At 34.4% G+C, this 23,893-nt stretch overlaps 1 protein-coding gene across 1 annotated transcript in view; it reads left to right on the top strand.

Annotated features, from left to right (window-relative positions):
* Window positions 1–23,893, top strand: part of rb (adaptor related protein complex 3 subunit ruby) — a 52,481-nt gene that overhangs the window by 27,121 nt on the left and 1,467 nt on the right. Inside the window, exons 6-18 of the mRNA XM_089642687.1 lie at window positions 1,435–1,711; window positions 3,751–3,860; window positions 6,385–6,652; window positions 9,307–9,524; window positions 11,738–11,996; window positions 13,987–14,159; window positions 14,327–14,433; window positions 14,857–15,094; window positions 16,291–16,468; window positions 18,818–19,017; window positions 20,012–20,150; window positions 22,230–22,339; window positions 22,420–22,523. Of these exons, the coding sequence (XP_089498813.1) occupies window positions 1,435–1,711; window positions 3,751–3,860; window positions 6,385–6,652; window positions 9,307–9,524; window positions 11,738–11,996; window positions 13,987–14,159; window positions 14,327–14,433; window positions 14,857–15,094; window positions 16,291–16,468; window positions 18,818–19,017; window positions 20,012–20,150; window positions 22,230–22,339; window positions 22,420–22,523 (2,381 nt within the window). The remainder of the gene's footprint in view (window positions 1–1,434; window positions 1,712–3,750; window positions 3,861–6,384; window positions 6,653–9,306; window positions 9,525–11,737; window positions 11,997–13,986; window positions 14,160–14,326; window positions 14,434–14,856; window positions 15,095–16,290; window positions 16,469–18,817; window positions 19,018–20,011; window positions 20,151–22,229; window positions 22,340–22,419; window positions 22,524–23,893) is intronic.

Here is a 23,893-nt window from a genome sequence, read left to right as displayed (position 1 = left end):
TTGTTCACATAACGCCAAACCGCTTATTGGTAGACAGAGACTCAAAATGATCATTTCACATAATGTTACATTATTTTTTGGCAGTAATCTTCAGCATCTGGCGTCCAGTCATATATTTTTCCATTCACGCAAGCTTCGTTTGCCAACAAATCCGCCTATTTATTCCCATATATTCCTACAACATTATCTTATATTTTTGATTCTTTAGGCTGGAAATAGTGTACATCGGTAGCTTACATCCGTCACTTATGGTGATATGTAAGTGAATGAATGAAGAGCTGTAGTGCCGTGCTGACGGACAGCCTTGTGAGACACTACGTGCTGCGTGCGAGGACTAACTGTCCAGCTCATCAGCGCTACGCCGGCCGTTGGTCGACCGATGCGCTTACTATCTGTATGAGAGCGGTCAGTGCTGTGCTGATCGCGTAAACTAATGGGATTACACATGTGCAGTCTTAGTGAGGTGCATCTTCGCCTCGGACCTCGATTGGGACTTATCTACAGGGTTTTCCAATAAGAGGTGTTATTTTGATATTCAATCGTAAAAGATCAATGGTTTCGTTGCTTGTGTGGCACGTAGCGCCGTCTTGTTGAAAGTAAACGTTGTCCAGATCAATACCATCCAATTCCGGCCATAAAAAATCATTAATCATCTCTCGATAGCGCAATCCATTCACCGTAACTGTTGCTCCAGCCTCATTTTCGAAAAAGTAAGGTTCAATGACTCAGCCGGACCATAAACCGCACCAAACAGTCACACGTTGAGAATAGAGCGGCTTTTCAACAATAACTCTTGGGTTTTCCGAGCCCCAGATGCGACAATTTTGCTTGTTGACGAAGCCACCGAGGTGGAATGGGCCTCATCACTCAAGATGATTGGCATTTGATTCACTCAAGTGAATTTTAATAATTTCAATGTGTTGTTGAAGCGTGTATCGTTCCATTTTTATTAATGGTGTAGTTTCTACTTGTCAAATGTCAAAAAATGACAGCTTCAAAAGTAACATCTACCAAAATAGCGGGCTATTCAAAATAACACCTCTTATTGGAAAACCCTGTATTAATTTATATAAAGATCGGGTGTGTGAGTCATTGTTCTGATCTTTGATGAATACAATGTTAATAAAAATTACTAAATTTATTGATGACGAGTTAACTCGGGCGACGTCGGAGCGGCTCTTCGGCATCATCGTGTAACTGACGGTACGCGACTGATGTACGCCTCGCACTATTCCCAGCCTTATTGAATCTTCATAATAAGGTCTGTTCACACACACTGTCTATTGTGATAGTTAGTGTATTATATCCGTGTTCATTTACTGTTTTACACCTTTCGTGACGTTATATCTCTTTCGAAGAGTGTTCAGTTTTATTAGGGAATCTAATTTACTCTAGTATTATTGTTTATTTTGTCTTTACAACTCTAAATTCCAGGTAGTTATCAATTCTGACAATGATGAAACAGAAAAGCCATTCTACGATACGGACGGGTCTGAAAATTCCGGCAGCAGTGCTAAACAGAACGGTACTAATAAGAAGTCAAAGAAAGGCTCTAAGAAGGACAAAGGCGACCGCAAGAAGAAGTCATCTTCCGGTGCTACCCTGGACCCTGACCATCGTCTGCTGCTGCGGAGTGCCAACCCACTGCTGCAGAGTCGGAATGCCGGAGTCGTGATGGCGGTTGCTCAACTTTACTATCATGCTGGTCCAGGTATTAACTAACCTCCAAAACTAATGATCACTATGCCAATTTATATTCAAATCACATTTTTATTTTTATTTTATGTGATGTCAACTGATTTATTGCCTAGTAATTATTTCGATATCTCTACATACACAGGGTGTCCGGCAGTAAAGTGCACAAACTTTGAGAGGTGAATTTTTTTAGAAATTTCAATGTTTTAAGGTACAAAAGTTGAATTGTTTGTGTGGAAAAAATATTATTCTTCTATTGAAAAATATTTTTCTATGGGGAAATAACAACGTAATTTCGAAAAAAGTTATTAATCTTTTTTACTTTATTTTTATTCAGGAAAACCAACAGATTTTTTACATCTTTAAATAATAAACTTATAAACAATATAAATAAAATCTAATGACAGATTTTCACGTAAACATAAAATTATAACAACAAACTAATAGTCCAGTACCCGTGGGCTAAAAATATTTACAAAAAATACAAAATTGTAAATATTAAATAAAATTAAAATAACATAGGATATAAGAACACAAATAAATGACAACATATCAATTTTATCCTCACTGACAACACAAATAATCACTAATATATGTATACAGGGTTTATCGGCACTATCCCGACAAACTTTAACCAGATATTCCTTAGCACATTTGGAGTAAAAAATGTTATGGGCACTTTGCTGTTCGGTAGCATTTTTTTTCAATTAAAAACAAAAAAAATTAAAATTTCCACACTCCATCACTGTCATTGGCATTGCTTTTCATGTTCAACAGCTGTTATAAGCAAGTATGTCGAAAAGCGTCTTCGCTCTTTCGCACACACTAAATAATAATAGTTAAAAATGAGACGAATGGTGCTGTGCCATTTCGTGCCAATGTGCTAAGGAATAGCTGGTTAAAGTTTGTCGGGTACGTGCCGATACACCCTGTATACCTACAACTAAACTGAATAAATGTTTATAAAATGAATCACATGCAACTGGACAGGTTTTATATCAATAACATGATAACTTGCAGTATGTAATTAATAATTATTTAATAATAGCTAAGGCATATTTTTTAAATGTTCTATAACTACACGAAAATATGTAAATATCATTAAAATTCTTATTATATAAGGTAAACGCTCTGAATATAAAAGCGTTTTGTCTGAGATTAGTAGAACATTTTTGAAGGTGAAAAAGTGATTTGTCTCTATTTCTAAAGCTTGGGACTCTAAAATTAATCTCAGACAAAAGGGGCGAACAATCAATAATGCCATTGATAATTTTATGGAGATATATTATATCTGCGGAGTCTCTTCTAGTTTTTAATGGCTTTAGTCCATAATATTCTATCAAGCTGTTAATGTTGTGGTTACCAATATTCATCATAAAATTTAAATGATTGACAATTTCTTCTTGGATGGCTTCAATGCGCTTTACATAAATATTTCTACCACTGACCGAAGTTGGTGCACTATACCGCCGGACATGTCTGAACACAGAATTCATATTTTAGGTGTTCCTCAGCATAAAATAATTAAAACATAATTAACGTAATTGTTCAAATTCTGTGAAACAATTGGACCTTAGTGTCGTTCGCTAGATGTTGTAGAATTATTAGTTTAAGAATTAAAAAAATAATAATTGAAAAAATAACTTTGTTTTAACATCACATTATTGAGTATATATGTAAATGAATGTACATACCAACCGGTTTCAGTTCAGCCTAAACCTTTCTCAGGGCCCACTAAAGATGATGTTCCTTCTCCCGTTTCTATTTTTCCTATGCACTGTAATTCTGTAATTATTTTACTGAAATGTTTTTATGAAACCCTGAGAAAGGTTCAGGCTAAACCGAAATGGTTGATTTACATAATCATTTATGTAACCACTCTATAAAGTGGTATTCAAACAAATTTATTTTTTTCAAACTATAATTATGTATGTGTAAGTAAAAACACTGTATGGTCCTTGAGACTCTCGAAGACTGTTTTTACTTATGACAGCAGTATAACCACAAAGTGATCGCTACCTGTGAAAGTTTAGTAATTTAATGTTATTTTTCCAGCTAATGAGTTGCCCCTAGCAGCCAGGGCACTCGTAAGATTGCTGAGGGGCCCTATTGAAGTACAAAGTATTGTGCTTCATTCCATAGCTTCGTTAACCATAAGCAAAAAGGTAATAAAACTACAAATAAACCATAACTTATTATTGATTTTAAGTCCTTAGATTGGACGAGAACACTCTATATTTCATTAGTAAGAAGTCAAGTGGAATATAATTCACCTATTTGGTCCCCTTTGTATAAAGTTCGCTTTAAAAATATAGGACGAGTTCAGCATAAATTGCTTAGTGTTGTGTTCCCACAAACAGTTCTCCAAGTCGTCGTGGATGGAGATTTTAGAGAATAAGTTGTTTATATTAAATCAGGGATTTATTCAATGCTTCGTGTATTACAAGTGTGACTTCGATGGTCGACCTAACTAGGAGCTGGCTAAATAAGATCTGCAAACACCATGTTTGTCTGGAAACAGCCTAACTGGCCCTAGCGACTACTGACTACTAGCTGCCATCTTGCGGACTTCCATGCAAGCTCTTTGCACTGCCCTCTATGAGAGTATCTGTAAAGCTCTTAGCTAACTCACTTCCCAACACTTAGTTACATACATTTTAAGCTCAAAATTCCAATTGAATACATTAATTATGTCAGTTTAATTAATTAATTGCATCTAATAACATTGTCAGACAGGAAAATGATGTCAAAACTAGTTGTATTACACGGAGTCATTAACAACTTAATTGACAGCCCTGCCGTCGTCTCCACTATTAAATTCCATGTATCGACTAGGAACACAAGACAAAATTTAACATTCTTCTGCAATACATACACAACCAACTATCAGACACACTCACTAATCAATAGGCTGCATGATCTAATCAACAAGTTTGGGTGTACTATTGATATATTTACTGACACCATTTAGAGAAATAAACATAATCTATATCAGCACTTTGTTTAATCTTACATATTATAATAGCATTGGTAATGTAGTTTTAGTGATTTGTCTTATATGTAGCATTGTTCTAGTTTCTATTTTATTTTATTTATTTTCAGGAAATTGACAGTTTAAATTTAATCAGTTTGTACATAAGTATTATATAGCCAAAATAAAACCAATTATGGATTTCCTCCTTGTGACTTTACCTCTACTGAGACAGCATAATATGGAATAAGTAAATTAAATTTGTAAGAATGGAATATGAATTAAAAAATTTATACAAAACAAAAGATTATATAAAACGAAAAACTTACAAAACCATAAATTTATCAATATGTAAATTTATAGCCATGGAGAGAGGTTGTAGATATATTGGATAAAGAACTTACTAGCATACTTAAAACATTGTCGTAGAAGTTTATGGAAATCCTTACCCAAAACATGAAGTTGAACCATAGAAGTCGCTGAAAACTTCCAAAACCTAGTCCCCCTCAACACAGGATTTCCTAGTGAGGAGGACTACGAATATAATCAAAATCTATTATATGTATATATAAATATACATATTCTTGTAAAAATGTAAAAAAATAAAATATAGCTATTAAAAAAAAAAAAAAAATCAAATCATAATAGAGATACAAACAATTAAGACATAAACATTATTCACAAACCATCAGAGAAATATTATGCTACTGTTACATGTTTCACTAATATATATTTAGTTTATCAGTTTATAGTTTCATATTTAGTTTATCAGGTTTATTTTATTTCATGCTTTAAAAATTTTGTGTATTGTATAGCTCGCTAGGTATATTCTGTTCTTATAATCCACGTAAAACCAAATAAAATTAAATAAAAATAACACGGAGCTGCACCCCGGGGTTGGAATTGGTCTTCTCCACAAATGCTCTTCACTGGCTTTCTCTCTATGACCATCACAGTCTTTGGAGCCTACAGCTCTACAAGATTTCAAGTTCATGATTCACCTCTATCCTGTGCTATCTGAAGTCCCGGGCGTTGCTCGGGTTCTACCCAGGGTTTTTCATAATCAGTCAAATTTGATACTACCGTAATTCTGCTTTAAGGGGCGGGAAAAAAGAATTTGGGCGGTTTTTCAAAATCTGATGTTGACAGTCACCTTCCTCTTGTTTTGAAGGTCAAGTGGGCAAAATTTCATCAATCTTGGAATAAAACTGGTTTTCTATTAAAAACAAACGTTGTCACAAACACTCTTCCTTATTATAAACAGTGTCCGGAACTCGTGATAGCGGGAAACTGGTGAATCTAGTTCATTTTTGGAGTCTATATACATGGATAATTCATTTTCTAGTGTTGGTCTAAAGACCTACAATCCAGCTTAAATCTATCAATTAGTGCAGACTTTATGGTTTCCGGCAGCGCATTATAATATTGTATTCCTTTGTGTAAACTATTTTGTGTATTCGTATATTATATTTGTATTGTATTTTATGTCAATATCTCATGGTGTTTACTTCAGTTATGGTAAAAGTCCTCAGGCCTTCCTGTCTGCCTCTGGGTTACTTCCACCAAAACCCACCTCAACCCAGGACAGGACACTGAATCAAGTTGACCGCCGCAAGCAGGTTCAGTGTCCTTTCCTGGGTTGAGGTGGTTTTGCCTCCACTGGGGCACCCACAATTTTTGGTAAACTGAAATTAAATGCTTTTAAATCTCCTTTTCAGGGAATGTTTGAACCATTTCTGAAAACATTCTTCGTGCGTACAAGCGATCCGACGCATATAAAACTCCTAAAGTTGGAGATTCTGTCGAATCTGGCCTCTGAGGCTAGCGTCTCGGTGATCCTGCGGGAGTTCCAGACCTATATCACGTCCAGCGACAAGACCTTTGTGGCAGCCACCATCCAGGCCATCGACCGGTGCGCGGCCAACATCAAGACCGTGACGGACACTTGCCTTCAGGGACTCTTGGATCTGCTTTCCAATAAAGATGGTAACCAATTTTTTTACAATAACACAATAATGTCACAAAAAATTGACCTGTAGTAACTGTTAGTTCCCATAAAATATTTATGTATTACCTTTCCGTACCTGAAGGAAACAATTACATACGATTCGAAGGGGGGGTCTCTAGGATACCCCATAACATGTAAAAACTACCGTGTATCTTAGTATTCCTTTTGCCCTTTCCAGTAACACTCAGGTATTAGTTGCTACCATAAATAAACCACTCTCTAGATCGATATCTTCGGGCTTTTTATACAGTACTTAAGTACAGATTACAAGCGGTACTTACCGTATGGAGCAGAGCAGTAGACAAGGTAGAGAAACTCAAGGCCATTTAAAAAAAGGTGCAACCATAGACAATATAATTGCACTGAGCAATTCATTATTTAGCCCAAAAAACTATTTAAAAATAAAAATGTCCTTGAAGCAGAAAAATGTCGAAATGTTTTCTGACGGCAAGGTTCATCTGACTAAGAAAATGAACTTTTACAGTTTATTTCCTTAAGATGAAACTTTGCCAGAAAACCCAAACGTCGGAATAACCTAAAAACTGTCAATTCACTTTAAACTTGAACTTCGTAGGTAGGTTGAATATATGTTTGTAACTCTCTAACACTATACTGGCTTATATTGTATTTTTATCACGAAGAACTTTAACAAGCAATATTTTCGACGCGAAATGATAGTATTTCGGCTTCAAATGACAACCCGCATGCATAAATAAACCACTCTCATTTTGTTTGAATGATTTGAAAACAGTCAAACGACAAGATTCCGTCATCTCTTTCTGTTCCACGAGTCACTATGGAAGAGAGCGAGAGATCAAACCAATCCATCTGCTCTAACCAATGAGATCTGAGCTTTTAGCCACACTATTCGTTTTCTATAAGAATAAGGAGATTGCGTGGCGGTTTCAAATGGGTTTCAAGGCCAAAGCTGATTTAAATGCCCCTGGTTGCTACCCACCGTTTTAACCCGACATTGCAGATCTTTGGCCAGCAGCAGTCAAAGAATTGAGTAATGCAAAATGGCTAAAGAGATAATACAATATTGAGCGCAGCTCAAATATGTATTATTATTATTAGTTAAAGAGCAGGCAGCATTATGCTGATACGCTCGTATTTAATTTCCCAATAAGTTTAATAGAAATTGTGTTAATTAATATTTTTTAAATAATTCAGTCCTTTCTTCTTGAGAATTGAGAATTCAATCGAGCTCTATAATAAAATGTTGGATTTGTAGCCCTTTCCAGTAAAATAAATTTTAAAGGCCACACTGGCGGCTTGTTTGCAGCGAGGAAAATTTTTGATAACTAATAACTTATTATACCCCTCTGACCTCTGGTAATTCTGTCAGAATTTGTTTCTATTTACGTCTTTAATTAATTCCATATAAATGGAATATTTCTGCATCCCCGAAAAATAAAAACTGTTTTTGAAACAAGATGAAATAAGCTTTCTAATTTTTACACACATGCATTTTATTAGACAAATGTATTACAAAAGTTATTGTCACCTCACTTGTTTGTTGTCGTTTTGTATAAAAATAATGAATAAAATATTCACAAAGTTTCATTAATTTTTCTCAAATTGCGGTCGGGACCTTTGGTTTCATAGAGGGTACATTTTAATTATTCTATGGTAAACTTCTAGATTTGAATATAAAACGTGATGTTTTCTCTTTCTAACTCTGTTTAGATCACATTTCTCACCATGACATTAACTCTTTGCACGCGGCCGTATCAACTGTTGTTACGGCAAAAAGTCCATACTCACACGCGGCTGTATCAACTGTTGATACGGAAACTTTGAATGCCGATATTCCAGCGGTCTTTCGACATAAATTTATTTCCCGCTCGCTATAACATTCGTAGAACTATCACAATGCTGACATTTACAAGAATATCTCGAAAATAAAATTGTATTTCATTAAAAAACATCGATAATCAAGTGAGCCTCTTTGCGCCTTCGAGTGCTATAGTTTACAATTTTGTCAACGGATGGCGTTAGTCCAATTTTGTTATTATATTACGTGACATAAAATTTAAGTGTTCATTTTCATAACTAAAAATGATAAGTGCTCATGGTGTCCCACTTGTGTCTATCAACGCAGTGGCCTAAGTACACACACGCCGAGTGAATGGCGGGACCACATTCAAAAGATGCGGTACGTCTTTGTATGAAATTTTATGTTATTGTTTTTATAAACATCTAAGAGTGTTGACACACGAGGATTTGTTTTCATATTGTGGAGAATAATCTGTTCTGTCTATATAGTCCAATAAATCATGTCAGAATGCTATAATTTGACATTTAATTGCGTGCATAGGTATTTGAAAATATGTACCGCGTACGGGTATAGATAAAACGGAGCAAATTAACGCGTTCAAAAGGTTAAGGGAGATACTGATTTATATGAGACCATATTATGAGCTGCTCGCAAACAGAATAAATTAGCCTGAAAGGTCAATATCTTAAAAACTACTACATATTGGTATATTTTTTTTAAATACAGATATAGTTTACCAAATAGTTTTTCTAGGTTTACCTAAATTACTCACAAAACTCTCATTTGGGGTAAGTGTATTACCCCCTTTGGGTACGGGAGTGTTAAATTCAATATTTTATTGAAATATTCCAGAGGCAGTAGTGGCTGAGAGCGTGGTGGTGATCAAGAAGCTCCTCCAGTCGGAGAGCAGTGTGGACCACAAGGGCATCATCAGCCAGATGGTGCGTCTGCTGGACCACATCACGGTGGGGGCCGCCCGCGCCGCCATCTTGTGGCTGCTCGGGGAGTACAGATCTGATAAAGTGGCACCGGACGTGCTCAGGAAGTGCGCCAAAACCTTTGTGCAAGAGGTATTGTTGTGTGATTAACCTTAATTACATTTAAGGTTCCCACATGAGAAGTTTTGTTTTGTCAATCCCTCAAAGATTGGCAAAAGCCCTCATCTATCCCACATACAATGTTACATTCTTCTGCAATGCATACACAATCAGCTATCAGACACACTCACTAATCAATAGGATGTATGATCTGGGCAACAAGTTTGGGGGTACTATTGATATATTTATTGATTCCATTTATAGAATTAAGGCGATGCCATACGTAGTAATGCAAAATCATGTGTTTTTGGTTTGAAAATTTGGTCACCTAGAAATGTTTCATATGCTTTAATTAAATACTGCGAATAGAATACATCTTGGCCTTTAAAATAATCTAGTATTTTTTAGATAAATATTTTTATACGCCCAGAAAAAAATTATGTATAAGGCCTATGAAAACTGCTTTAAAGTTCAAAATCTCCTACTTACGAACCCATTTTCGGTTATGATTTTATTGTATAATGTGGCAAATTAAGTTATTTATAAAATGATCGAAAAAAAAATTAAATATTTATGCCTGAACATCCACAAAATAAAATAAAAGGCACTTTTTGGCCATGTTTTTTTCTTGCATAAATCAAAACAGGCGGATGGTGTTAAGTGGGAATTTAAACCTTATCGCCATCTACGTAAGGGTTATTATTGATAGCGGCTCAATTTAAAATATTACACGACGTAGTGCATCGCCTTAAGCGTAATCTATACCAGCACTTTATTGAATCCTACAAATTAAAGTAGCGTTGGTAATGTAGTTTTAGTGATTTTTCTTATATGTAGTATTGTTCTAGTTTCTATATTATTTTGTTACTGTTACAAGTTTTACTAATATCTTTTCATATTCAGTTTACTTTTATAACATGCTTTAAAACAATTGTGTATAATTTTCGATAGCTCTCTAGGTATATTCTGTTCTTAAAATCCATGTAAAAGCCCGGCTGGGTGTAAAACCAAATAAAATAAAATACAATCAATTCTGTTTTTACATGGTCGACAAAACATTATGAAAATGTTTGTTCCTATAATGCTACGTATACGTACGTGAGCCGAACTGAACTAATGGGAAAGGAACAAAGCAACCGCAAAGGGTGCGAAATGCCGCTTGCAGTTGCTTCGTTCCTTTCCCGTAATTCGTGGCTCGGTTCGCAAATGTATACGTACCATTAGAACTCTCACGTTTTTCAATACCAAATGTACTGAAATTTTGAAAACAGTTTTTTTTTATCGGTATTCCATGGAACATATTCCTCGTGTAAAAATACAATTTAGTGTATAAGGTTTTCCCATACCAATAAAAAAAAATCTTTATTCAAAAGAGAGTTTCACTGTATTACCTTTAGGGCGCCCGCAGATGAGAATCGTTAGAAAGCTATTCCAAAATTCATACCATTCGAAAAAAGTCTCCCAACTAAAAAGTCTCTCTTTTCCGCCTCCATATATTGTAATGGATTTTTATGCCTGCAATTAAAGTTTCCCATCTGCGGTCGCCCTCGTTAATGTTACCAAAGGCATACTGCTTATAGCTCTGTTGTAACCTCTTACTCTGTTTCATAAACATGTAACAAAATGGGAGGTTAGAACTGAGTTCTCAGCGGCCATAATTATTGCAGATATACGTAGAAATATTTATACATGCTTTTTTACATTGGTGGCATCACTAGTGAAGATCCAAAAGAATTCTCTTATTTAAAAAAATATTTGGAACATTCATTAGTCGCTCCTTTGGCCAACTCCTACGTTATTCGCACCAAACATATTATTGATTGTGTGCCCGGGGCCTAAACTTATATTTCTGTTAATTAAATTTAAAATGGAACACAAAATCTCTATCCTATTTTTATTACAGCATGTTTTAGCATTAATTCAATAATATTACACGTCGTAGAAAGCAAACTACGGCGACTATAAATATGCATTGGTAGAATGAAAAAAAATCGATGTTAAGGAATTGTCCGACAATCGAAACAGTTTCTCTGAGAATCTTAAATGTCCTCCATTTGCGTAAAATTATTAGTGGTTTGTTTTTTTATCTCCTTTAAATAGGACAAATATGATTTACACAGTGATGGATGATTGTCCGTGTTTGCATTAGTTTTGTTAATCTAATTTTTTACTGTGTAATGGATGAAATGATGGCTTGTTTGGAATTATTAGGTAATTTGATTATTAATTTATTTATTTTATTGTAGGATGACCTCGTTAAATTGCAAGTCTTAAATCTGGCTGTGAAGCTTTGTTTGACGAACCCAGCACAGACCAGACTTTTGGCTCAGTACGTGTTCACGCTAGCGAGATACGACCCTTCTTACGACATACGGGACAGGGCACGGTTTCTCAAGCGGTTTGTTTTCCCCGGTGAAAACGATTCCGAATCAGAGCTCATGGAGAATGCTCAGAAGATATTCCTAGCTGTAAAACCTGCGCCGTTGATTGAGAGCAAATTCAAAGGTAAGAAATACATTACGCCTCTGACATGTAATATATTTTATATCTGTTAGGTACAAGTAAGTATAATTACTTTAATTATGCTAATGAATTAAGCATTGATCACAATAAACTTGTTTTCACCCGTGGAACCATTACGGCTGGTTCAGACTAGGCTAGTAATTTAGTTGTGTGGAGAGTAACTTATTAATTCATGTTCTCCATAAAACTGTTATGTACATTTAAGTACAAACGTATTAGTGAGTGGCGTATTGGAAGATGAACGGGCTGCAACGCAACAAAGTAAATAAGCTAATTAACTAACTAACCATCACACCGTTTTCCGCGGGGGTAGACAGAGAGGACAGACAGCCAAACAACTCAGTCCTGGTACACACTCCTTGCCTCATTCACATTCATACATATTCTTCAATTATTCTGACTCTTGACATGGCCTGACTCAAGTATCTGATTCAGTCGGGCGTCCCTGACTTCTACCATTCACATTTGCGTTTTATATTCTTCTTGCACTCCTTTCTTTGTTCATTTTCTCAACATGCCCAAACCTTGGCTAGTTAAACTGATTGTAATGGATATTTTAGAAGAGGTGCAAGAAGGAATTAGTGAGATGAAAGTAAAGAAACTATGGAAATGAAAATTTATTAAAATTCTCTTCTCAAGGAAATAGCATTAGAAGATCCCAAAGAATACTTCGCAACTTTGAGAAGAGAATTTATAGCTCCTAATTTATCTCTTCTATTAGTGAATTTTCGTTTCTTTATTTTCATCTCACTAATTTCTTCTTGCACCTCTTCTAAAACTGAAAGTGTTTTAATTTTCTGTTAACCACTCAGAACATTAAAACGTCAAAAGACGTAAATATGATAATAACGGTCAAGACATTAGAACGTCTTTTCACGTAAACGCGCGAGATTTTACAAAAATCGATTTATTTCCATCACTAGTATACGGATTGCCATGATTTAAAAAACAGAGTATCGATAATGAATAACGCTACGCGTCTGTATTCAACAATATCTATGGAACGTAGAACTGCATTATCTAAGCCGATTGAATCTGTCATCTTGTTCGTTCATAATTTATTGCGTTTCTAAATAATTTATTAAAAATATTTTAGTTTGGACGGTTAATATTTTGAGGTGACTAATAGTTTTTAATTATATTTCTTCAATATATAAAGTGTTATTTCTTTATGATACTCAGAAAAAAGTACATTTTTCACGGCTTTGAAATAATGGTTATCGATTCTTACATATTTTTGACATTTTCATAAAATATATATTTAGAAACGCAAATATTTACTTATAAAAACACAATGCGATAGTGAATTTCATAATCTTTCCAAAACATTTTTTAGAATGAGGCTACGTTTCCCAAGACGTGAGTTATGATGCTTTTAGCAAAACTCGTAAATAACACAAAAATAATCACGTTTTGACAGTTCTCAAAGGAACACATAGTATATAAATGTCTTTGTCTGAGAGGTTAATGGAAATTCATTCACGAATTGAACGTAAGGATACTCTTATTAGGTTTTCCATTTTGTTTTTATAATCAGCTTATGCAGATTGCTTCATTTGTTTATGCTTATACAACATATATTCCATTCTGGCACTCATGTTGTAAATATAGCGTTACAAATTTCACAGTTGTATCTTCACTCAAACGAAACGACATTTTTGCAGCAGCTGAACTCTACAAAACAACGAGTTCGGACTTGTTTAGTGGTTGAGCCAGAGAGCGGTGAAACGTAGTGGGGGGCGTTACTCACCTGAAAAAAACTCCTTATATAGAATATCTTTCCTACCACACAACTTTTCTTGTGGCTTTTCTTAACCTTTACATCACTGGCCTTCCTATCATGAAGCGTATTTTGACACAGTGTATTAGTTATAATAAAATTTTATAGATCACATGCAACATATGTTTCAACTGCATAGAAAAGGTTAACAGCATTTACTTATAAACTTAACTTATGTTTGTTTGTTCCCAGAGCGCCAACAGTACACCCTGGGCAGCCTGTCACACTACGTGTCGGGACGCACCTCGGGCTATGCCCCCCTCGCCCCCTTCCCCGCACAGGCCTCCCCCTCCTCCCTGAGGGACCCCGTGTCCCCGCAGGGCACACAAGCCCCCTCGCCTCGCACCAAACGCACCGAACAATTAGTGAGTTCTATTTTGTTCGCCCTTAAATTCCAACTGCTCCAATCTTAGGATCATAAAGATTTATCTTATTTGCAAATCAGGCAGAATCCCTCTTATCCTAATCTCTATTTGAACTGTGCAAAAATCATTTTTTCCCATCTGATATCTTTGGTGTATTTTTATTTTAGGTTAAGAAGTTATTCTATTCAGAGTCCGAAGACAGTCCAGCTACTTCTTCCAGCAACTCTGGAGATGGTTCGTCCGATGATGGAGAATCTGATCAGGATAGTCAAAAGTATGTACGACCAGCTACCTTTTAATTTTGTAACCATTTAAGGCTTTTTCTTTATCCTGCGATTGAAATGCTTTTTTTTCCTACAGTACTAATGACGGCTTTGAACAGTTCTCGTTAAACGACGATCTTAAACACGTTAAACGTCAAGGACGAAGTTTATGTTGTTAGGTTGACAGTCGATCGCAATGTTGTTAGACAAAAATTATTACATTTGACAAAGAATTTGCGATGCGCTTTTTCACAGATAAAAAAAAATCAATATTTGCAAGTGAGGAAACAACAAGTTAGAATATTATTGTGGTACATTATTTCCTTGCCAAGCGAATAAAATTTATTTTAGTATGCTAGGAGCATTTTTCATATATATTTTATAACCCATGGAATATGAATATATAAAGGTTAATTGATTATTTGTCTTTTAAGGAAAGCAAAGAAGACCATCAAGCACACCAACAACATCGGTTCCAACTCGTCCAACTACGGCAGCGCGTCCTCGGGCTCCGGATCCTCGGCCGCCAGCTCCGACAGCGAGTCCGACAGTAGCAGCGATGGGGACCACAAGAACAGCAAGTCGGTCAGCTCCTCGTCGGATAGCTCCGACAGTAACTCTGATGATGAGAGCGATCACTCAACCAAGAATACAAATGGCATTCTTGTAGATGTACGTGTTTCTAATCAATACATACTACCTTGTTAATTCAAAACCCGAGAAGTCCAAAAAAAGTTCATGTAAAAATTAGAATTATTTTTTACTGTCAAACAGATTACTTTTTACATACCATTTACAGTATAACATTTCCCATTTTGACATTCTTAACACTTGGGAAGATAGTTATATAGAATGTTTTAAGCTTATAATTAAATATGTCCTCTGTTTTAAATATTTCATTCAATAGCACTATTCCTCTTGTCATGCTATGCTGTTATTATATATGTGTTCTGCAATGTGGTATTGTTCACAAGTCGTGGCTAAAGTTTTCTGGCAATTATAAGCCATAGCATTCAAAGAGGAATGGGCTACCAATAGAGTTATAGATTTGTATAGCGTCTGATTTCTAGACTAAATTTTTGGTCCACGAAAACTTGTCTGCGTAATTCAAAAAACTTGTCAATTACCTTGATCTGAATCTGACATGCCGGCCTTGACGGATTAACACTATGAAATTTCGATTTACGCAGGTGTATGTCATACTAATTTGTATTATTATTTCATATATCTGAAAGACTGGTTGACTGTAATATTTCAGTTTGCATGGGAATATGTTTTATTATTACGAATTTGATTGTTTTGACGGGGCTTAGGCGGCCTGTGAGCGATCGCAAAATTTGAATATATAGCAGTTTTTTTTAGCACTGATAATTTTTTTGATTTATTAAAGAAAAGTTTGTTGTATTTTGCCGCGCTGACTGATGTGACTTGCAACAATAATTTAAAACTATTTTTAGCACAAAACTTTCAATACTGTTAACACACAATGCAAAGAAGTTCACTTTTGTGAAAACAATGCAACAAAATTCGAAGGTCTTTAGTAAAACCAAGAAAAAAATATATGGTGCATGCAAAAACACATCAGAGTACTAGACCACCATTAATAATCGAAATTTTGCTTGAAAAGGCTTTAGCCATGTTTGGTGACCAAATCTGAATAGCCAGATTTTTACCCATTTTTTTCACTCTCATCTTCTATCCCTCCCCACTAACTTCAGCCTCCCAACATACCCCAATTGGGGATGCCATAGTCTCACTGGCTCTAGACAATTGGGGGCAGTTGGGACCTTGTGCAGTATATCAAAAAAAAAATTAAATGCCGTGAAGATCATTGTCATTAATAATATAATATTTTGTTTCATCAACAGAGTGCACCAGTTCCACCGGAAGTGAAAAATGAATCAAATGAAAAGTCACAGAAAAAGGAGAAATCCAATTTAGATTTATTACTGGAGTTAGGAGATATGGGAGACGCTCTGCCCATCATGACACCAACCTACGGAGGATTCCTGTCTCCTACGACTGGATCTCAACCACCTTTGGAAGGTAGGAACATTAAATTAATCTATATTATAGATATCGCCCCAATGCTGATGCGAACACGGTACTCCAATTCCAGTTTGTAAAATCTTGTTTGAATATTCAATTTCAATCAACATATACTTATAAACTTGTCCCTTTTTCGCTTTGTAAGAAGGCACAAATACCCTAGAATATAGGCAACACTTCCACCTACTGTAGTACTGACATTTCCTATACATTCTGATGGCAGTATGCTACACTAGTGCCTCCTATCGGCGGAGTTCTGCTGGTTGGTTTTCTTTCATACATTTTAATGGATTTTATGTGAATATTTTACATTAACCTTTCCCTTACTGTGCTAAAAAAATCCACAAGTTCCTGTGCTGTGTAGTCAATACACATCTCAAAATAAGCCATTTAATATCGGAAAAATATGAATATTCATAGCTAATCGCTTATGTTTATTATATTTTATATCAAAAGTGATAATAATTGTAATTTAATTGCTGAAAACATGAAACCATCGGCAAATGCTAAAAAAACGTGCGAGGGGTCCACATCTAACGACGGTCCGCGACCGACTAACGGCCGGCTGGCACAACAGGCGCTGGACTGCACACCGACAGCTATGCGGTCGTGGGTATCGATGGTCTAAATCAAAATACAACTGCGGACGTGTGGATTTCTCATGTTCCCGCATAGCGAACTAAAGCGGGACATCAATAGCGTGTCATTTCCTCGCACATTCTTCGCATAGCAGTGTCACACGGTTGATTGTATTGGTGTATTTGTTCCCGATTCTTAACAAAAATCTCTGATTTTTAATTGAATTTGAAAACTATGTAAAATATTATTTTTTAATTCAGTGCATAAATGTACAACGGAGCAATTCCTAAAATCTGAACCCAGAATTTATTATATTTTATAGAGTTATTAAAGTTATTAGAAGCAATGTGTAATAAATACGCACCACAGATGAGGAAAGGTTAATAAAAATTTTCAAATTAGTGTTAGGTAACTTACATACGACCTTACTACTTTTAAAAAAAAAAATTACACTCTCTTCAATCAATGTTGATCAAAATACAAAGAAAGCGCAAAACACCGCCACCGAGTACTAATTTCTATTATTTCCCACCATTATCTGAAAGGAACGTCAACATGCTACACTGGCGTAGTTAACTCTGCAGGTGGCCAGAAGAGGAACTAAAGTCATGTTTTTCGATATTCTGCTATAAAAATATTCAGTGAGGTTTCTTCAATGGTTTTTATTTAGAGGAACCCTCTTACCCTACAATAGTCCTACGATGCAGTACACTACTAGACGAGCAAGAAAATTATATTTTTTTACTTTTCCCAAGTATTTATTTTTATTTTTGAAATAATTTATAAAAAGACACTGTTTGCAGGCGGGACATGAAAAATTAAGGTTTTGGAAATGCGTGCAAAATTACTTAAGTAATCAAAATCTATAAAGTGTTGCATGAAGCATTATTCCATAGTCTAAGCATTCATTTGCAAACTTTGAAAACATATGAAAAGTCCTGATAATTCCAGTATTATGACTAATTGCCGCCAGTTAAAGTTATATCCCGAAAATAATTTTTTGATCCAAATGAAATCTGTCCATTTATTTTACACTGGTATCCACAATATCTACATCGATAACCCCACCGGCTGCAAAGTTAATTGTGTTGATTTATAAGATAACAAAAAATAGACAATATTGTTTTATTAATATTTCATCTTTATTTTAATAATTCAACCCTTTTTACATAGTGTTATATAGCAGCATGTCAGATAGATGTAATTCCTTGGTTTTTTAATAGTGTTTGACCAAGTAATTAAAACACTTTCGCATAACACAAAAAGGCATTTTGGCACCTTTTTAAGGCAATTTAGGAAGTAGCACACAACCATAAGCAACGCTTGACAGTTTAGTACTAAAACTGCAAAATCAAAAGCACTACAATTGTTGTTCTTTTTACTTGCCACTTTGAGATTTCTACAGTGTGTCTATGTATATTGTAATGTTATTGATTGCAGGCTGATTTTTTGCATTGCTCTTTTGTGATTAAGATTAAATCTCAATTAAAAACAACACAGACATGGTTTTAGTGGTTGCATTGTTCTCTTCAATTTACTGAATTAATGTTGGTCTTGATTGAGACAAGTGCATCTTGAGATATGAAACAAGAGCAGGCTCATCATTCTCTTTTACACAATCTTCTATTGACTTCCTTTATGGTTTATTTGTTTCTTCATCAGTCATTATTTTACTGCTGAAAAAAAAGGCAAATGATTGTGTTGAAACTCGAAAAAATGCCTAATTAACGAGCTTATAATGCAGGTATATTTGATTTTTTTTTTCAGATACTATTTCCACTGTCAGCCCGTCATCAATTCCCCTCAAGTCATATGAACTCCTTTCAAAAATATCAGGAAAAGGTCTGATGGTACTATACAGGTTTACGAGAGCGCCCCACCTGTATTCCAATAAAATGGCTTCCATAGAACTGTTCTTCAATAACCAGTCCAATGATGAAATTTGCAATATTAATGCAGGAACCAAGGTAAATTAAACTTAATTCCACATCTATATAAATAAAAATGTTAATGTTCGTTTATTCAAAATCTTAAATCTCCGAAAGTTCATCATTTTGTACACGGTTGCAGAATTTACATTTTCTTGTCAACAATAACTTCTATATCATCAACTTCAGGATCAGAGTCCAAATCTATGACATAATCAGGCTCAATATGATTGCAAAATTTGCCCACTTCTGCAGAATTTTTCAGTACTTTCATGCTAGAGTCGTCACAAAATTTATCTTCCAAAACTTCAACTGCCTTGTCTTTCTCCATTAAAGTTTTTAGTGTTTCATTGATTTCCATTAATTTTTCCATTGAAAACTTAATGAAATTCGTTAAAGTAATAAGTTTTTTTAGTATATCCATTTTATTTTCACGAATTTCTAACTTTTTTTCTTCAACTCTGGAATTTGTCATAGTTTTTACATGTCGGAATACTTCTACAACCTGATTCAGATTGAGATTATTTCTCAATTTACTTTGCGCAAGAGTTTCAGTACTTTTCACGCCCAAATCATCATTATCTATATGATATATGCAATTTTTCAATTCTTCTAATAAACCTTCAACGGTATCTTTGACTGTAGTTTTTTTGGTGGTATCCTTTTTATTTTTGCTCTTGGATTTTCTTATTGTTATCTTAATCACTCTCTTACTGTAGATTGAACCACTCCTTAGAACTCTGCTGACTTCCATTATAAATATTTTAAAAATAACATGCGAATTACAGCATAAACTGGCTTTCAAGATGAAAACAATTTGGCGGGAAATAATGCATCATATTTTTCCACCAGTGTTGCCAATTTTTTTCTTCAGTGTTGCCATGAAAAAAATTAAAGACCTCTTTGTTAGTTCAATATTTTTATGCAGTGTTTTCATTAAAATAAATCGAACACAATTTTTTTATTCGGTACCTACTTTTAAACTTGAAAATCTGTCTTTATCATGTCATGTTTTTATTTGACTTCTCTTTAGGGCTTGTCTTCCGATCAATCATTACATCCTTTTGCTGCGGTGTCAACGTTAGGATCTGGGTCGAGTCAATCTGCTATTTTAGGAATTGATTTTAATGACACCACACAAGCTGCGACATTCTTGATATCTACTAATTTAGGTAAGAACTTAAATGTTAGTATTTAACCCGTGGTTTGCGCGAGTAGCCTTCTGATAAATACCTGTTGTTTGCGTAATATATATAAGCATATAAACATAGGTTAGATATTAAAAGGCAAGTATTATAGCTTATTGACTGTGTACAATCGTATGTGTGTACAGTAAATCAAGTTAATATAAACTAACTAGGTGAAAGTAAATTTTTTTTTAAATAAATACGAACATTGTTAAAGTTTTCTTATTTCAATTAAATTCTTTTACTAGATTATCAGAAACATTATAAGGTTTGAATAGATGCCAAATAATTAAATATTTTGTACTTACTTTTTATTGATTTTCGGCATTTTCGAAAACTCTTTGGTAAACAACTATAATAATCACAATTACCAGAATCTGAAATTCATTGGCCAGTAAGAATGCTCCATTATAATGGACATATCTCTCTGAACCAATCATAAATAAGTCCCGTCCAGCAATTCTATGAAATCCATCAGTCTGAACTTGAGTTTGAGCACACGATGGAGCAAATTTTAACGATTGAATTTGAGTTACGTGCAAACCACAGGTTAAAAGAAGTTTTAAATTCTTAAGTATTTTTTACCATCCATCCAAAAAAATATCTCTTTTATAAAGGGGGAAGTTTTTAAAAAAATTAAATAAATATTTCTCCCCTCCAAATTTTCAAGTCATTATTTAATAGTGTTCTAAGTACGCATAATATTATTGCAAAAACTATAGAAATTTGTTTTAAACTTTGTTTGGTCATTATAAACCCCAAAACTTATATTTAGCTGGAAAATAGGTCTCATCGCTCTAGGTCTCGAGCGATGGCTACCCATATTTAGGTCTCATTGCTCTAGGTCTTGAGCGATGACTGTCTAAATTTAGATAGCAGGTTTTTACAAATTTATTTCGAAATTCCCGCAAATAGCTCACTTATAAACCTACAAATATGTTTTTTTTTGGAATAACTTAATGAGAAAAAAAAATTGTAATATTTAATTATTCAAAACAATATTAGCAATTTCTAAACGATTATTTGAAACAGAAAAATCAGAAAAAGATACGGTCACATCTAGAACTCAAACAAAGGAAAGACCCTTGCCTTGCCGGGGCACTAATTAAATATTACAATTTGAGATTTTACTCATGTTATTCTAAAAAAATTAAAATATTCATCCTAGACTTGCAGATTAAGTCAATAGATGTCGCACATTAAAATAAAAATAAGATATATTTATCTAACACACTGTCTAGATTGCATTTAGTTCGAGTTGAATCTTGCGATCATACATAAAGATAGCAGCCTATAAAAATGTGCAGTGAGAAAAATGAAGGCAATGTCGGTAGTTCTTATTCGAAGTATGATACAGTTAAATATGACCGAAGGAGATAGGGTCCCATTTGCTCAGTTGATAGAGCTGTGCCCCGGCAAAGCAAGGGTCCTGGGTTCCAGTCCTAGATGTGACCATATCTTTTTCTGTTTCAAATATTCATTTAGTAATTGCTAATATTGTCTTCAATAATTAAATACCACAAATATGCGATAAACGGTGAATTAAAGGTGGATTCATTAGCATTGAACCACAGTAATCATATGTTTCCATATTAATATTCAGAGATATGATTTTTGAAATGAGAACATATATATTTTGTAAATATCCCATCGATCGATTGGTTGAAAATTGGTTTGAAGGCTGAGTTTGAAAAATGCTCCAATTTATCCCACGAACTTCCTTCTTCTTTGAACTTCCTTCTTCTTCTGGCGTTAGTAAGATTAGATTGTTAATATTAATTTTAGTTGTAAGTTGCCAAATATGTAAATACTCGTATATATGTCGTTGAGATAGTAGTTATAGGCCTTAGTCGTAAGTAACTAGATTTAAGTCTTAGAGATAAGTCAGTAGTTCTAGTATTAACTATTTAAGAAATATATGTGTACAGCGCCCTTGAGGTGATTTCTCACGAAAACGGCGCTATATAAATTAGCCAAATATTATTATTATTATTATAAGAATTTTTTTCCGGTCCCTCGGAAAACCTTATAAGAGAGTTTAACGGTAATTGTAAATGATTCTAGGTGACAGCGCTGTATCTATTAAGCCCCCCGTGGGAGAGTTGATGAGAAGCGTTACAATGTCCGAAACTAAATTTCAAACTGAGCAGAAAAGACTACGAGGAATGACCCAGGTATACAATTTTCTTTTCTAATTTCAATTTTTTTTTTTAAGTTAAATACGGTATCACAAATAAAATTGTTTTTTTTTCAGGTTGAGGGAAAGAGTGGTGTTCCTGGATCATCCCAATTGATCTGTGAAAGAATTTACGAGGTTGCCAACGTCGCCCCTATTTCTTCTCAAGGAGAAATATTAAGGTTCGTAAAGGCAAATCATTTTAAAGAGCGCATGTTTGTATGTTTTTGTGCACACCGGCACTGATTCAAATTGGTTTGAAATAGTTTGTAAAACCCGTCCGCAGTACCCTCTCACCCTCCAGTAGTCCTACGATGCAGTACACCACTAGACAAGCAAAAAATCTTAAAATTATATTTTTTTACTTTTCCGAAGTTTTTTTTTTTTTATTCTTGAAATAATTTATAATAAGACACTATTTGCGGGCGGGACATGAACAATTAAGGTTTTTTGAAATTACGTAAAATAAGTACCTACAACATCTGAACTATTGCTTATCTATCTATCTATACAACGTCGCTCTAGTTCGTTTTTATCCAACAGACCAAAACATAAATCGGGAGAAATAGCGCTTCAAAGTTTTTTTTACGAAAAACGCATATACAATGAAATTAGCTCAATTCTAAGCTTACTAAAATGATTTAAAGTGATAGAAATTATTATTTTTAAGTAAAATTCGTTCCAAATGTTTAAAATTACGCAGAAAACACTTTTTTAATTTGGATGTTGGACAAAGTGTTGGATAAACACGCTCGGAATGTTGTTTAATTTTGGTGGACTTAGGACAAACTGCGTCTTGAAAACACATTAAAATATTTTTTTAAATTTGTTTTCCCTTGTATCGTATAAATAAATGCTTTCTGAGAACATCTGCATACTTAACTCAATTTTGCCAAAAATGGTCTGTTGGACAAAAACGAACTAAAGCGACGATAAATAAAAATGTTAATTCAAATGTTCGTTTCTTCAAAATCTTAAATCTCCGAATGTTCTTCACAGATTACCTTGAAATTTTGACACAACGTTGCATTCGAATAAGCACGTGTTTTTATGTACCTAAATTATATAGATGTCATATGTGACAGGGAAAAACATCCTTTTAAAAAAAAAAAAACAGTGCCATCTAAAAAAGCAAAAGGCACTATTGTTTCTCTATCTGCACAGACAGACTGAGCTACAGCAACGCGTGGCGGGGTACAGCTAGTTTTTAAATAAAACTTTCAATTTCTTATCTTATAGTGAATGCTTTATTAAGATTTAAGACAATTGTTCAAAAGCTGTTTACTCATCAACCGCAAAACCCAATTTTTTTAATGGTTCCGACCGCTGACATTGACACTTATGTGATTACTGCACTGCTCCAACTGCCTGGAACCAGTGGAACCGTGGCATCCCTAATAAAATTTATGTGATTTTTTTTCAATTTTTGTTTGAAATTAAAATATTCCAATTTATAAATATTAAAGTACATTTCAAATACAAAAATCTAAAAGGTAATTTTATCTTGTTTATAAAATAATATTTGTTTTCAAATATATGATTTTTAATCGAT

Source organism: Hesperophylax consimilis, chromosome 2 (genome assembly GCF_061612785.1).
Source record: "Hesperophylax consimilis isolate HC1 chromosome 2, BYU_Hcon_1.0, whole genome shotgun sequence".
NCBI lineage: Eukaryota > Metazoa > Arthropoda > Insecta > Trichoptera > Limnephilidae > Hesperophylax > Hesperophylax consimilis.
The sequence above is the reverse complement of the archived record's forward strand: the minus strand, read 5'-3'. Positions and strand labels throughout refer to the sequence as shown.